The 13,767-nt window shown below is 33.7% G+C and overlaps 2 protein-coding genes and 1 long non-coding RNA gene across 8 annotated transcripts; 1 reads left to right on the top strand and 2 right to left on the bottom strand.

The window, feature by feature from the left end:
* Positions 1 to 125: 125 nt before the first annotated feature.
* Positions 126 to 3,582, bottom strand: LOC140172865 (receptor-like serine/threonine-protein kinase SD1-8). 3 transcript variants are annotated; one of them, XM_025766328.3, is made up of 7 exons: positions 2,241 to 3,582; positions 1,808 to 1,936; positions 1,536 to 1,735; positions 1,208 to 1,418; positions 861 to 1,098; positions 621 to 771; positions 126 to 520 (listed from the first exon to the last, which is right to left on the bottom strand). In XM_025766328.3, the coding sequence occupies exons 1-7, from the start codon at positions 3,514 to 3,516 to the stop codon at positions 209 to 211; spliced, it is 2,517 nt and encodes an 838-aa protein (XP_025622113.1). In that variant the 5' UTR covers positions 3,517 to 3,582; the 3' UTR covers positions 126 to 208. The 3 variants fall into 3 exon arrangements, with proteins under 3 accessions (XP_025622113.1, XP_072060545.1, XP_072060547.1); XM_072204444.1 differs by having other exon boundaries at positions 1,536 to 1,723; positions 2,241 to 3,581; XM_072204446.1 differs by lacking the exon at positions 1,808 to 1,936.
* Positions 3,583 to 7,252: 3,670 nt separating this feature from the next.
* On the top strand, positions 7,253 to 10,301 carry LOC112714703 (uncharacterized). Its single transcript, XR_003159328.3, has 4 exons — positions 7,253 to 7,712; positions 7,795 to 7,850; positions 7,959 to 8,181; positions 9,823 to 10,301. It is a non-coding gene; the product is annotated as an uncharacterized lncRNA (long non-coding RNA).
* LOC114923979 (receptor-like serine/threonine-protein kinase SD1-8) lies at positions 9,660 to 13,767 on the bottom strand. 4 transcript variants are annotated; one of them, XM_072204443.1, is made up of 7 exons: positions 12,130 to 13,767; positions 11,380 to 11,508; positions 11,092 to 11,291; positions 10,768 to 10,978; positions 10,428 to 10,665; positions 10,188 to 10,338; positions 9,660 to 10,088 (listed from the first exon to the last, which is right to left on the bottom strand). In XM_072204443.1, the coding sequence occupies exons 1-7, from the start codon at positions 13,409 to 13,411 to the stop codon at positions 9,777 to 9,779; spliced, it is 2,523 nt and encodes an 840-aa protein (XP_072060544.1). In that variant the 5' UTR covers positions 13,412 to 13,767; the 3' UTR covers positions 9,660 to 9,776. The 4 variants fall into 4 exon arrangements, with proteins under 4 accessions (XP_072060544.1, XP_025622128.1, XP_072060543.1 ...); XM_025766343.3 differs by having other exon boundaries at positions 11,092 to 11,279; XM_072204442.1 differs by having other exon boundaries at positions 10,428 to 10,978.

Raw genomic sequence — 13,767 nt, 5'->3', positions numbered from 1 at the left:
CATGGGGTAGTCATGCACCTCAAATTTCCTTTTATTGTATGCGAAATGTTGCATCCAAATTTATTATATTCAGGTTTAATCATCCAAATTTAATTTTTAACTTGATTAAAGAATAAAATCCGCCGTAGCTTAAATAGAAATTCCTTTTTTATTTTCTGTGATTATGAGAATATATATAAAAATAATGGATAATGCCATTTTTCTTTAACTATCTACCATCTAACATTGTGATAGTGACTTGATTTACACTCCATGTTATATCTTGTTTGCTTGGAGATAAATCTATCTTTAAATGATTCTTTTTAATGGAAAATCCAGGGTTCTTAGGAGATGGCATTGACAGAGCTTCACTGCTCAACATTAAGACTACTGAAGACATTGTTGGTCTATCTTCTGCACATTCTTGAACACATAAGAGACCAACATGTATGCATTTTATAACTTTAGATTCTGTGTATGAATTGCCAATAGATGGATCAATCAGTGTCAATACAGTTCCTTCATGCCAATGCCTCCATACCTGCACGAACATATATAGTGCAATTATTATAATATATCACTTAAAATATTATTTTTCAGTTAAGAAGTACTTGGATTTAGGAGGAAATTCTTTCGCCTACGTATCCGAGAAGATTCAATTCATCGTCATCACTATAAAATTCTCTATTCTTCTTTCCAGTTATGATCTCCAATACAATAACTCCAAAGCTAAAAACGTCAGATTTTGTTGAGAAGTTTCCGTCCATAGCATATTCAGGAGACATATAACCACTGCAAAATAGTAACACATAAATTAAAAATGAAGCCATCGTATTTAGTTTTTCAAGTAATACTGTGATGAATGATCATGTTATACTCACTATGTTCCAACAATTCTTAATGTTTTTGCTTGGATTTGATCTTTGTTAAGAATTTTAGCCAATCCAAAGTCTGATATCTTTGGATTCATTTCGTTATCTAGTAATATGTTACTTGTCTTGAGATCTCTATGAATAATTCGAAATCTTGAATCTTGATGCAAATAAAGAAGTCCTTTGGCTATTCCATAAATAATATGAAAACGCCTTTCCCAATCAAGCAATGATCTTTTTGATTTGTCTGCAACATTAGCTATTATTAATGAGTAAAAACTACGGTTAACAAGCAAAACAAAGTATACATAATAATTAGAAAAGGAAAATATTGAAATAAATAATGCAAAAGTTACCAAACAAAATGGAATCAAGGCCTCTATTTTCCATATATTCATACACCAACATCTTCTCATTTTTCTTAATGCAGCAACCAAGTAACCGAACAAGATTTCGGTGTTGCAGCTTGACAATTAATTTGACTTCATTTTTAAATTCTTCAATTCCTTGTCCAGAGTCTTCTGACAATCTTTTCACAGCAATTTCTTGGCCTTCAATCAATCTGCCCTGATTATACCAAATGCACGATCTGTTAGTGTGTATATATAAGTGTGTTTATGTTATGATTTGAGACTTAATTTTAGTGATGATGGCAGCTATGCATAAAGTATTAGAACAACTTACCCTATAAACACTACCGAAGCCTCCTTCTCCAAGTTTATTATCTATAGAGAAATTGTTTGTAGCCATCATTAAGGTATCAAAATCAAACATTGGCAACTCTAGATCATCCATGTTCCTTTCATCACCCAAGTATCTTCTAGAAGGCACCACCTCATTCATTAACCAATCATGATTTCTGTGGACAAAACCTGAAATAGCAGCTATCGATATACAATTCAGTACCATACTATACATAAGCATTCATATGAGAGAGATTAATTATTGTACATTACCTCTAGATCTTTGTTTTCCCTTCTTCCATAAGTAACAAATAGCAACCAATCCAAAAACTAAAACAAGTGCAGCAAGTGTGATGCCAATAGCCTGTACTACTCTATGATTCTTGTTGGAGAAAGTAGATCCTGTGTGTCACCAAATTGATGGGAAAGAACTCCACCTTAAATACTTAATCAATGAGGAAGGAACTTGCAATATCATCATCTTAGCAAAAATGTGCATAACCACTACTATTTAATGTTCATGTTATAACAGTTATATGTGATTATTTAGGCGGTTGAATTATTTTGAAACCAAAGGACTTAATTAGGCACTTTGTAATAATTTCAATATAGTTATTGGATAAAAAACTTAAAACTCCCCTCATTGAAAAGTCAATTAAAACCAATTAAAATTCAATATTGAATTAGTGTTCAAATAGAGAGATACCTATATCAGCTGCAGCCAATCTGACATAGAGATCTTGGCCATCCGTAGGGTAGACACTCATGTCAAAGAGTTGACCAATCCACATAACACAGCCACTTCCTCCGTTTCTGATATCAATGTTTGCATATGCAGTGCATGAACAATTCCTCTTACACAAACTCCCACATTCATCAAGTGTCATATTCTTATTTATAAACACGCTGCTCGTCTCCGGCAGCTTCATGTTCTCAAGATGCAAGAACTTGTCAGTGGAACAATTCAAACCCGTGTTCCTCACACACCCATCAGATCCATCTCTGAGATTCCAAGCCTGAGGGTTCTTAGGGCTGAACCCTTTCATACATGTGCAAACCGGCGATGCATTATTGTCACACACTCCGTACGGACCACACTCCCTGTAATGGTCGCATTGATCCGACGGTTTGTACCAGAACTTGTTCCATCTTCCTTGTATCCACAGGTAGCGTCGAAACTCGCCATCAGAATCAGATGTCACAATTATCCTCGACAAGGAAGGTCTTGTAACGGAAAAAGAGTACCACACACCATGATCATCATAAGTGAAATTGAACTTGAGACCATCGGTGTTGTCTTTCATCGCCGGGTTCCCACTGAATCTCTCACCATTCCAAGGACCAGTTCGGTACGTTATAGTTTGGTTTCTCCTGAAGAAGCCCTCAGGTAAACCATGGTAATCTATCTTCAAAGTGTATTCACCGCTTGAAGGGTCTTCACCTTCGACCTTCCATGATGTTAAGTGCTTCTCCGTTCCTGTATCCAGGTTCCAACCGAACTTCATGCCCGGTAACAAGGTATCCGTTGGGTAATCAAAGCTCTGCCATAAGTAGTTATTATTGGTCTTATCTGATGAATCTTTGAGAACAAGGTTACCGGTATCAAGGAGCTGGAGAACTGGATTCTTGGCGTGGGTTTGGTTGGAGGACCATGCAGGGTTCCCGGATGAATTGAGAAGGACAAAGTTTCCATTGTCTCCAATCTTGAGATAGCCTGTGGAGGTTTCAATGGGGTTGTCTCTGTTTGCAACCCAAACTATGGTTTGAGGATTGATGTTGTTGTACCATATTCCGAGGTAATAGTTGGTGTTGGAACCTCTGAAGAAGCCCAGCACGAAGGATTGGTTTTGTGACAATAGCGTTTGGTTGGTTGTGAGGATTTGTGTTCGGGTTAAAGTATCGAAAGAGGTTGATGGAGTGATGAAGAAGAAACCAATAGCAATGATGATGTAGTCAATAAGATGAGTGAAGAAGATTCTCATGTTTGCGGAAGGTCAAGAGTAGTGTGTGATTGTTGTTGTGAGTTTAGAGGGTATTATAGCACAAGCTCCGTGCCTTTAAATTATTCGTCAAGCTAAGAAGAGCAGAACAAACTGACCGGCATCCATTTGCCTTTTTTATACGTTCCTTTTGATCATGTGTTTTGACTTTTGAACAAAGGGTTAGCGAGTTTCCCATATTTCAAAAGTTAATTATTATCACTTGATGATGTTACTCAATTCTATCTTATATTAGTATCCTCAAAAGAGAAAGTTTATGGCCACTATTGTACTTAATCAACCAAAAAAAATAAATAATTTTATATTAGTAGATATAATCTCACTCTATTAAAAATATTAATAATGACTAATTGATAATTATAAATTATAAAACTTGCTGATTTAATTTATTTTTAACATGTATTTATATTTTAATATGTATTTTATACTGATAGCTGATTTTGGTGGTCAATTTTAATATATATGTAGCATAATCACATATAGATAATTATTATAACTATACATCAAAATTATCTATCAAAGTTAACTATCGGTATAAAATATATATTAAAATATAAATATATATTGAAAACAAATTTTTAATTTTCTACTAAACTAGTCCATGGTTTGAATAAAGTTAGTCCATTTATTAAATTTCTAATTTATTAGTTTTTCAAAGATTATTCATAAGAAGCGCTTGACTACTTATATATTATATATATTTGTATATATACTTGTTTTTCTACATTGTTTTTATATATCATTTTAATTTATTTTATAATTTATTAATTGAATGTTTAGAATTAGCAAAAACAGAAAACTAATTAAGGTGCTAATTAAGATGAAGTCTAGAGATTAGAGTTGTATATATCCATGTAAAATTTTATAATATGCGAGCGAGATTATAAAAAAGATAAACTCTTAAGAACAGTAATATTTAGTATTTTTTTTATAATAATTTGATTAATATAAATAATTTTTTTAATAAATAAATTTTATTAATTTATGTGTATAAATTTTAAAAATATAAATATAAATCGTATTGATTTATGTGTATAAATTTTGATAAATATAAATAAAAATTATATATTTTTTGTGTATAAAACTCTTATAAATATAAGTATAAATTATTGTTGGCTACGTAATATTAATTGATGAAAAAATTGATTATGGACAAGTTAGTGAATCATATATTAGATATTTTATAAAAGTAGTAATTTATGTATCTCTAGATATTATTAATAAATTTTTTGATTTAATTTGAAACTTTTAATTCTTAAATCACAGAATCAGATGGAATTACGATGTGTTTTTTTGTTGTTATTATTAGAATTGGGGACCTAAATTTTATAAAGCTAATTGTTCATACCCTGATCCATCACTAAGACCTAGGACTAAATAAGACAAAGAGGCCCAATCTATAGATTAGCCTCCCTTCGCAACCGACCTCCATCCAAGAGGTCGGACTCGACGCAAACCCCACTTAAAGGAAGTCGGGAGTCAGATTAGCTGGCAGATAATATTTATTCAAATAAGTAACTGCCCTTAAAATCTCTCAACCCACTTCTAAGAGTCAAAACTCAACCTCCCTAGGGACGGTTATCCTCCTTAAAAGGGGAACCACTCCAACGGTGGTTATGGGTTCACCACTATAAATACACTGACAATCCTCAGGTATTTCGAAATCCCCATACTCTCTAAACTTGCTTAGACCCTTGCTGACTTAAGCATCGGAGTGTCTTTGCAGGTACCACCCCCCATTCTCTCTCATACGTAAGTCGGAAGGAGGCTCCCAAGAGCGAGCCCGTTCGAAGGCTTCTTTCACTAGACGATTGGGCCAACTTAACAAGTCCAGCACATAAATCTCCGGTTACCCACCATAACACTAATGATGAAGAATCGTGTTTTTTCCATAAAAAAACAGAGCGACTACCAATATAATTAATGAATAATTATAACACTACCCAAACTAATTTCTATATTAACAAATTGAACCAAAATCGTCGTATTTTTTATTTCTTTTTGCTCAGTTCTTGTCGTTTTTGAAATTCTTTGTACATCAAATTTGTGTTTTTTAATTTTACCGCTTTCTTTACTTTTTGAACGTTTTCTTTTAATAACAAAAGATAAAGATGTTCGACCTAAATAGTATAAATATGGTAACAAATAAAAGAACACTAAAAAATTGAGCCATAGAAGTTCAAAATTATGATGAAATGCACTTCTTAAAATAAATACCTTCATTAGATTTAATAACATAACAATTAGAATAAAAATTCTAACACCACAGACAACATATATAGTTGGTCCATCCTATGTGACAAATTTTTTAGTTTTCTTTTTATTATTTGAATTATTTACAAGGTTCGAAAAACCGGACCGGTCATCAAACTCCTCTAGTCACTGATTCATTAGTTTATTGGTTCAACCGGTGGTTCAACCAGAAAAACCGTTTTAGAATAAAATAATAAATAAATTATAAATAAACATCCTAAAATATCTTCCAAATTTAAAACACTACACAAAAAATCATCAACCAAATTTATATAATCTTATCAAAATACAAACTCAAAAGTTAAATAGTAAAAAGAAATATCTAAATATTAAATTTTGACCTTGAGGGTTAATAGGATCACTTAACATCTCAGATTCTAATTTAGAAATATCAGGAGACAAAGGATTATCAATTTCAAAAGAATGTTGAGCTAGTTCAGTTAAAAAATGTTGATCATTATGTGGTATTATGCTAACTGAACATGAACCTGAATCTTGCAAGATGACCTTTTCGGTCTAATCTTAGGCAGCATTGCGTTCATCTGTTGTAAGAAAGCTCTCTTAGCAACAGATTCTTCTTACTGAGTAAGCCATAAACAGGATGTAGTGTTGTTTCTAAGTTGAGGTATCAACATAACAAGTAGTCATTGAATAAGAAAGCATAACATATCACCACCCTACTCATTCAACAACAACCAGCATTTGATTTGATTTTTATTTTTAGCATTCAGCAACAACCAATACAAAACAGCAGCATAACAATAACAGTGTCATAACAAAATAGCAGCATAACAACAACAGCAGCTTAACAAGTCATTAATTACAAATTCCAAATTCAAAATACTGATCAGTGATCACACAATCACAGTGCCATAACAAAACAGCAGTATAATAACAGCAGCTTAACAAGTCACTAATCAGAAATTCCAAATTCAAAATACTGATGAATGATTGGAGAATCACAGTGCTATAATAAAACAGTAGCATAACAACAACAGCAGCACAATAAGGGAGAAAAGAACAATGAGAGTCACAAAAGAAATTGGCAATCCTATTCCTGTTTCGTGCATTTAATTACTCATAAACAAAACTCAACTCCACCTGAATTGTTAATTTAACCTTGGTCTTATGGAATCATAAATAGGAATACATTACATTGCTCTTTCTTCTAAAATTCAAGCAAAAACAAAAAAGAATGGTTTTAGTAGTTTAATTCTTTGCAGATCTCACTGCTCAGAATACATTGTAGAGGAACAAGGCAGCCTTCTCTAATCATTGATCACAACAGGTAATCAGATAAATAAGAACAAGTTTACAGAGTTAAGTGAAAAAACTTCTTGTTGAAGTCATCGACTTGGGCTAAGTGAAATCCTCCACATTAGAAATATAAGGAGAGGGTAAGGAGATCAAACTACATTTGCAGCTTAAGCCTTATAACAAGGAAGTATACTAAAATGTTAATAATACTTAAGAACAAACATGTTCCTGTTCAATTTATCATGTGGTTAATGTCTGAATTGGAAACATAGATTCATAGTAAATAGCTATGCACTAATTTGATATATTTAAAACTTAGTATGTCATGTGTCTATAATCATCTATATTTAATTTATTTATCGATTAGCCTCTAACTTTCTATATTAAAAAAAAAGTAATGAACTAATCAATGGCAAAGAGAGTTCCAACTTTCTGAAATAATGTTCTCAAAGACAAAGAGCTTGCTGGCTTTCCAGCTATTCGAACACAAAATACCCAAAAAGGATTGCTTTCTACTGCTCTCAATGTCTTGGCTCAGGTTCTCTTCTATTCGAAGAAGGTTTCTCGATCATCTGAAGGGGCTTAATCGCCATATCTCCACATCGGTGGAGGCAGTGAGCGATGATGTAAGGTTAAGGGGAACCGCTTATGCAGGAGTTGTAGAACAGGTAATTTTTCGTGTAGTGCCTTCCAATTTTTTTTTATTATTATTATTTCTGTTGGAATTTAGGGTTCCGTATTCCTCTCCAGGTATCTCTTTGCTGCATAAATTGGGAGCAGAGGTTAATGGCAACATGGTGAAAGATGTAAGCCACTCTATACCTGAAGCTACATCATATTGCCCTAATTTGTTCAATGGCCCGTGGATTTTGACACAGTTTTCTCCTGGTTTAATTATCGAAATTCTTGAGCAGATTTCTGGTGAGAATAAAGCCTCTACCAGTGGCTGGTTCCATTTCCGATTGATGCTGTGATTGATGAGGTTGGTGGATGGTGTCATGGAGATGTTAAAACGGGTGGGGTGGTTTGTAGCCAAGAGTCATTGAAGATGCAAATATTATTAACGGATCCAACTTTTCAGCTCAGCCCCTTCAATTACTATACGCTCTTCCAAGATGCTCCTCCATCCCCAGGAAGGTAATGTATCTACTCTCTGCACTCAATAATATTATTGTAGCGGAAGAATTTGCCCCTAAGAGTTTGAGCTAGGATAGAGTTAGGTTGAGTTAGAATCTTTCAACATTGCTTGCCGGTTAGAGTTAGGTTATGAGTGTCTAAGTCTTTCAAACCAAGACCTTCCTCCTTTTTAGGTATGGACATTTTTCTCTCATTCTATCCATGTCATTCGCCATTCTAAGCCTTTCTAACACCACCATCATTTAAATAAATACTAGCATGCTGTCCGGAAGTTTAAAGCTGGACAAAGTATAAGATGGGATTGCCTCCCTTACTTCCTTAATCAGCATTTGATTGTGTTGTTTTGTTCTGCTTTGTGTAGTAAGAAGGAAAATTCTTCTACACAAAAAAAAGAGAGGTATGGGGATAGGAGGTTACTTTTGGCAGATGCCCTTATTTAGTCTGAAAAAAACAAAACAATTGACCTTCCACAACAACAAAATAAAAAACAGGAGTTACCAATTTATTGATTAAATGATATCATGGTCTAGAACAAATCTCTCTTATCTATATAGTATATTAATATTAATTTTGTCATGTATTTATAAAGAACCCAAGTTGTGATGTTTTGAGGCTAGTTTTGTCGATCCTCAGGTGTCAAGAGTCACGACGAAAACGGTGGTGAAACTTGGACCATTGCAGGAAGTTTATAATATGCTGAATCAAAACACTTAACACGGATAAATGATGAATTATCAAAGAAGCTCTCTACATTTAAAAAAAAAAAAAGAGAAAAGAAATAAAATTATATTAATAAGGACTAGATAGTAATAATAACCATTCATTGATCATTTACTCTGAATGTGCTTAACCAGTTAAACTACAAGTCGGGATGTCCTAAAATAATAAGACTGGTATCCTAATATTTCATTTTTTGCTGAAAGTAACAAGGAAAACGAAAACTTGAATTCTCCAATATCCTTGTCAAGTGTGTCAATGATGATGCAAATGGTTCTGCTCTTGATGAGAATAGTTGAGATATAACTCGTTTTTATATTAGAACGAGTTTTTGCTTCTTTATCAGATGAGAATACTTAAACCAATATGATAACTGTATTCTATAACATTAATATAGTTCATAATTCTTATCAAACATAAAGTGGAGTATCTATACTTCGGAGAAAATTGGTAGTTTTTATTTATTTTTTATTTTTTTATAAGCAAGATTTGGTAGGTTACTTTAGGGTTGATATTTTTTCTTTGTTAAGCAACGGAAAAAACCCAAAGAATTAAAAAAAAACTTTAATATGATTAGAATTACTTTTAAAATTATGACTCTTAAAAGATTATAAGCTAATGGTATTATGAGATCACGGTATTTCCGAGTCCAATAGATCAAAAACTAATTTGTCGTGGATCTAAACTTCATTTAAGCTATCAATTTTTTGTCTATGTATTCTGATTGAATCATCCAAATTTGATTCTTATTACTAAAAATCTGACTCATCAAATCTAACTTGATTAAAGAATAAAAAGGACCATAAATGGAAGTAGAATTTGTCCCTTTTTTTTTAAGAATATATACAGAAATAGTGGATGATATCATTCGTCATAAACTACCTAGCATCTAACATTGTGATTGTGACTTGATTCACACTCCAGATATCATTTTGCTTGTTTGAAGATGAATCAATCTCTGGATAATTTGTCCTTGCGGAAAATCCAGGAATTTTAGGTTTTGGCATTGATGGAGCTTCACTACTCAACATTAAGATCACTGAAGACATTGTTGGTCTATCTTCTGCACGTTCTTGTACACATAAGAGACTAATATGTATGCATCTCATAACTTTAGATTCTGCGTATGAATTGCCAATGGATGGATCAATTAGTGTCAGTGCAGTTCCTTCATGCCAATGCCTCCATACCTATAAGAATACATAGTGTAATCATTATAATATATCAATAAGAATGTTTATTTTTTAGCTAGGAAGTACTCAGATTTAGGAGGAAATTCTTTTACTTACATTTCCTAGAAGATTTAATTCATTGTTATCACTGTAAAACTCTCTATTCTTTTTTCCAGTTATAATCTCCAATACCATAACTCCAAAGCTAAAAACATCAGATTTTATTGAGAAGTTTCCGTCCATAGCATATTCAGGAGACATATAACCACTGCAGGATAGAAATGTGCATAAATTATAAATGAAGTCACAGTATCAGTGTTTTCAGAAAGCATTGGTGAATTATCATGTTATACTCACTATGTTCCAACAATTCTTAATGTTTTTGCTTGCATTTGATTTTTGTCAAAAATTCTAGCGATTCCAAAGTCTGATATTTTTGGATTCATTTCATTATCTAATAATATGTTACTTGTCTTGAGATCTCTATGAATAATTCGATATCTCGAATCTTGATGCAAATAAAGAAGCCCTTTAGCTATCCCATAGATAATATTGAAACGTCTTTCCCAATCAAGCAAGGGTCTTTTCGATTTGTCTGCAACATTAGTTATTATTAATACATATAAACTAAGGATAAGAGTAAAACAAATATAGATCATAATCAGAAAGAAGAAAATATTGAAATAAACAATACTACCAAATAAAATGGAATCAAGGCCTCTATTTTCCAAATACTCATACACCAACATCTTCTCATCCTTCTCAATGCAGCAACCAAGCAACCGAACAAGATTTTGGTGTTGCAGCTTGACAATTAACTTGACTTCATTCTTGAACTCTTCGTTTCCTTGTCCAGATTTCTTTGATAATCTCTTCACAGCAATTTCTTGGCCTTCAATCAATCTTCCCTGATATTGTCATAGGTACGATTGATTAGTGTGTGTATACAAGTGTGTTTATGTTTTGATGTGAGAACTTTTGTAATGGTGGCAGCTATGCACAAAATATTAAAACAACTTACTCTATAAACTCTACCGAAGCCTCCTTCTCCAAGTTTATTATCTTGAGAGAAATTGTTTGTAGCCATTGTTAAGGTATCGAAATCAAACATTGGCAATTCCAGATCATCCATGTTCCTTTCATCACGTAAGTGTTTTCTAGAAAACACCACCTCATTCATTATCCAATCATGACTTCTGCGGACAAAACCTGGAATAGCGGCTATACATTGTTTACAACCAAGGTAAATCTACTTATACTGCACAACTATATATAGGCATTCATACGAGGGAGATTAATTATACATTACCTCTAGATCTTTGTTTACTCTTCTTCATTAGGTAACAAATAGCAACCAATCCCAAAACTAAAACAAGTGCGCTAAGTGTGATGCCAACAGCCTGTACTACTCTATGATTCTTGTTGGAGCTAGTAGATCCTGTGTGTCACCAAATTGATAAGAAAGAACTTCCACTTAATCAATTAGGAAGGAGCTTGAAATGTCATCATCATAGCAAAAATGTGCAAGCACTACTGCTTAATATTTATGTTACAACAATTATATGTAATTATTTAGGCAGTTGTATTATTGTAAAACCAAAGGACTTAATTAGGCACTTAGTAAGAATTTCAATATAGTTATTGACTTATTGGATAAAAGTTAAAACCTTAAAACTCCTATTATTGGAAAATGCACTTAAAAATTAAAATTCGATATTGGATTAATGTTCAAATTGACCTTTTAAAAGATTTAACGCCTCGATTTAGTCTAAAAAAATCCTAATATGAATCAAATTGATCCTTTCTACTTATACATTATATTTAAATGCCACACATAAAAAATGTAGCAAATATCATGCTTTACACATCCATAATTATTAATGAAACGTTAGCAAAAATTTAACAAAATTACTAACCCACATTGATATCTTTTCAGTAAAAAATATCCACACTGTTAATGTTACAAGTAAATGCATGTCTCACTTTCTTTTGATTATTTTTCTACAACTAATAAACAGCACATAGGGTGATTGATAATAGATAATAGATAGATATATACCTATATCAGCAGCTGCCAATCTGACATAGAGATCTTGACCATCCGTACGGTAGACGCTCATGTCAAAGAGTTGGCCAAGCCACATAACACAGCCACTTCCTCCATTTGTGATGTAGATGTTTGCATATGCAGTGCATGAACAATTCCTCTTACACAAACTCCCACATTCATCAAGTGTCATACTCTTATTCATAAACACGCTGCTTGTCTCCGGCAGCTTCATGTTCTCAAGATGCAAGAACTTGTCAGTCGAACAATTCAAACCCGTGTTCCTCACACACCCATCAGACCCATCTCTCAAGTTCCAAGCTTCCTGGTTCTTAGGCCTGAACCCCTGCATACAAGTGCAAATTGGCGAAGCATCATTGTCACACACTCCATACGGACCACACTGTCCATAGTAATCGCATTGATCCGCTGGTAGGTACCAGAACTGGTTCCAACTTCCTTGTATCCACATGTAGCGTTGAAACTCACCATCAGAATCAGATGTCACAATTGTTCTAGACAACAAGGAAGATTTTGTAATGGAAAAAGAGAAAAACACACTGTGCACATCATAATTGAAATTGAACTTGAGACCATAGGTGTTATCTTTCATCGCCGGGTGCCCACTGAATCTCTCACCATTCCAAGGACCACTTCGGCATATTATTGTTTGGTTTTTGCTGAGGAGAATCTCAGGTAAACCATGGTAATCTACCTTCATAGTGTAGTCACCGCTTGAAGGGTCTTCACCTTTGACTTTCCATGATGTTAAGTGCTTCTCCGTTCCTGTGTCCAAGTTCCAACCGATCTTCATCTCCGGTAACAAGGTATCTGTTGGGTAATCGAAGCTCTGCCATAAGTAGCTACTACTGATCTTGTCTGATGAATCTTTGAGAACAAGGTTACCAGTATCAAGGAGCTGGAGAACTGGATTCTTGGCGTTGGTTTGGTTGGAGGACCATGCAGGGTTCCCGGATGAATTGAGGAGGACAAGGTTTCCGTTGTCTCCAATCATAAGATAGCCTGTGGAGTTATCAATGGGGTTGTCTCTGTTTGCAACCCAAACTATTGTTTGAGGATTGATGTTGTTGTACCATATTCCAAGGTAATAGTTGGTGTCGGAAACTCTGAAGAAGCCCAGCACGAAGGTTTGGTTTTGTGACAACAGGGTTTGGTTGGTTGTGAGGATTTGTGTTCCGGTTAAAGTATCCGAGGAGGTCGATAGAGTGATGAAGAAGAAGCTAATAAGAATGATAATGAGGTAGTTAAGGTGTGGGAAGAAGATTCTCCTCATGTTTGCGGAAAGTTAAGAGTAGTGTGTGATTGTTGTCCTGATCGTTTAGACGGTAGGATAGAAGAAGCTAATTGCTTTTGACGTATTAAGAGTAGTACTCCTGTGTGATTGTTATTCATCAATTTCTTCATAGATTTGTTCATAAATACAAATTGCTTTTGACTTACCAGCACATTTGACTCTTTTTATATTCCTTTTGGTCATATATCTGTTTTGACTTTTGAACAAAGAGTTAGTGTTTTCGATAACTCGGAAGTTAAGTATCATCAGTTGATGATGCTAGATCAATATAATATTGTATGTTGAACGGGTTATTTGTTTCACAATAAAATAGGGATGCTTGTAAACCAAGTTTA

This window comes from Arachis hypogaea, chromosome 10 (assembly GCF_003086295.3).
Source record: "Arachis hypogaea cultivar Tifrunner chromosome 10, arahy.Tifrunner.gnm2.J5K5, whole genome shotgun sequence".
Taxonomy (NCBI): Eukaryota; Viridiplantae; Streptophyta; class Magnoliopsida; order Fabales; family Fabaceae; genus Arachis; species Arachis hypogaea.
This window is presented reverse-complemented; position numbering and strand designations above follow the sequence as displayed.

Excerpts from the sequence above, each read along its gene's own strand:
- LOC114923979 (XM_072204442.1), bottom strand. The coding sequence starts at position 13,411 with ATGAGGAGAATCTTCTTCCCACACCTTAACTACCTCATTATCATTCTT. Across the intron at positions 10,339-10,427 it reads TTAAGAATTGTTGGAACATA|TGGTTATATGTCTCCTGAAT; the intron begins GTGAGTATAACA and ends TCTATCCTGCAG. Across the intron at positions 10,089-10,187 it reads AATTAAATCTTCTAGGAAAT|GTATGGAGGCATTGGCATGA; the intron begins GTAAGTAAAAGA and ends GTATTCTTATAG.
- LOC140172865 (XM_025766328.3), bottom strand. The coding sequence starts at position 3,516 with ATGAGAATCTTCTTCACTCATCTTATTGACTACATCATCATTGCTATT. Across the intron at positions 1,419-1,535 it reads GCTTCGGTAGTGTTTATAGG|GGCAGATTGATTGAAGGCCA; the intron begins GTAAGTTGTTCT and ends TGGTATAATCAG. Across the intron at positions 521-620 it reads AATTGAATCTTCTCGGATAC|GTATGGAGGCATTGGCATGA; the intron begins GTAGGCGAAAGA and ends ATGTTCGTGCAG.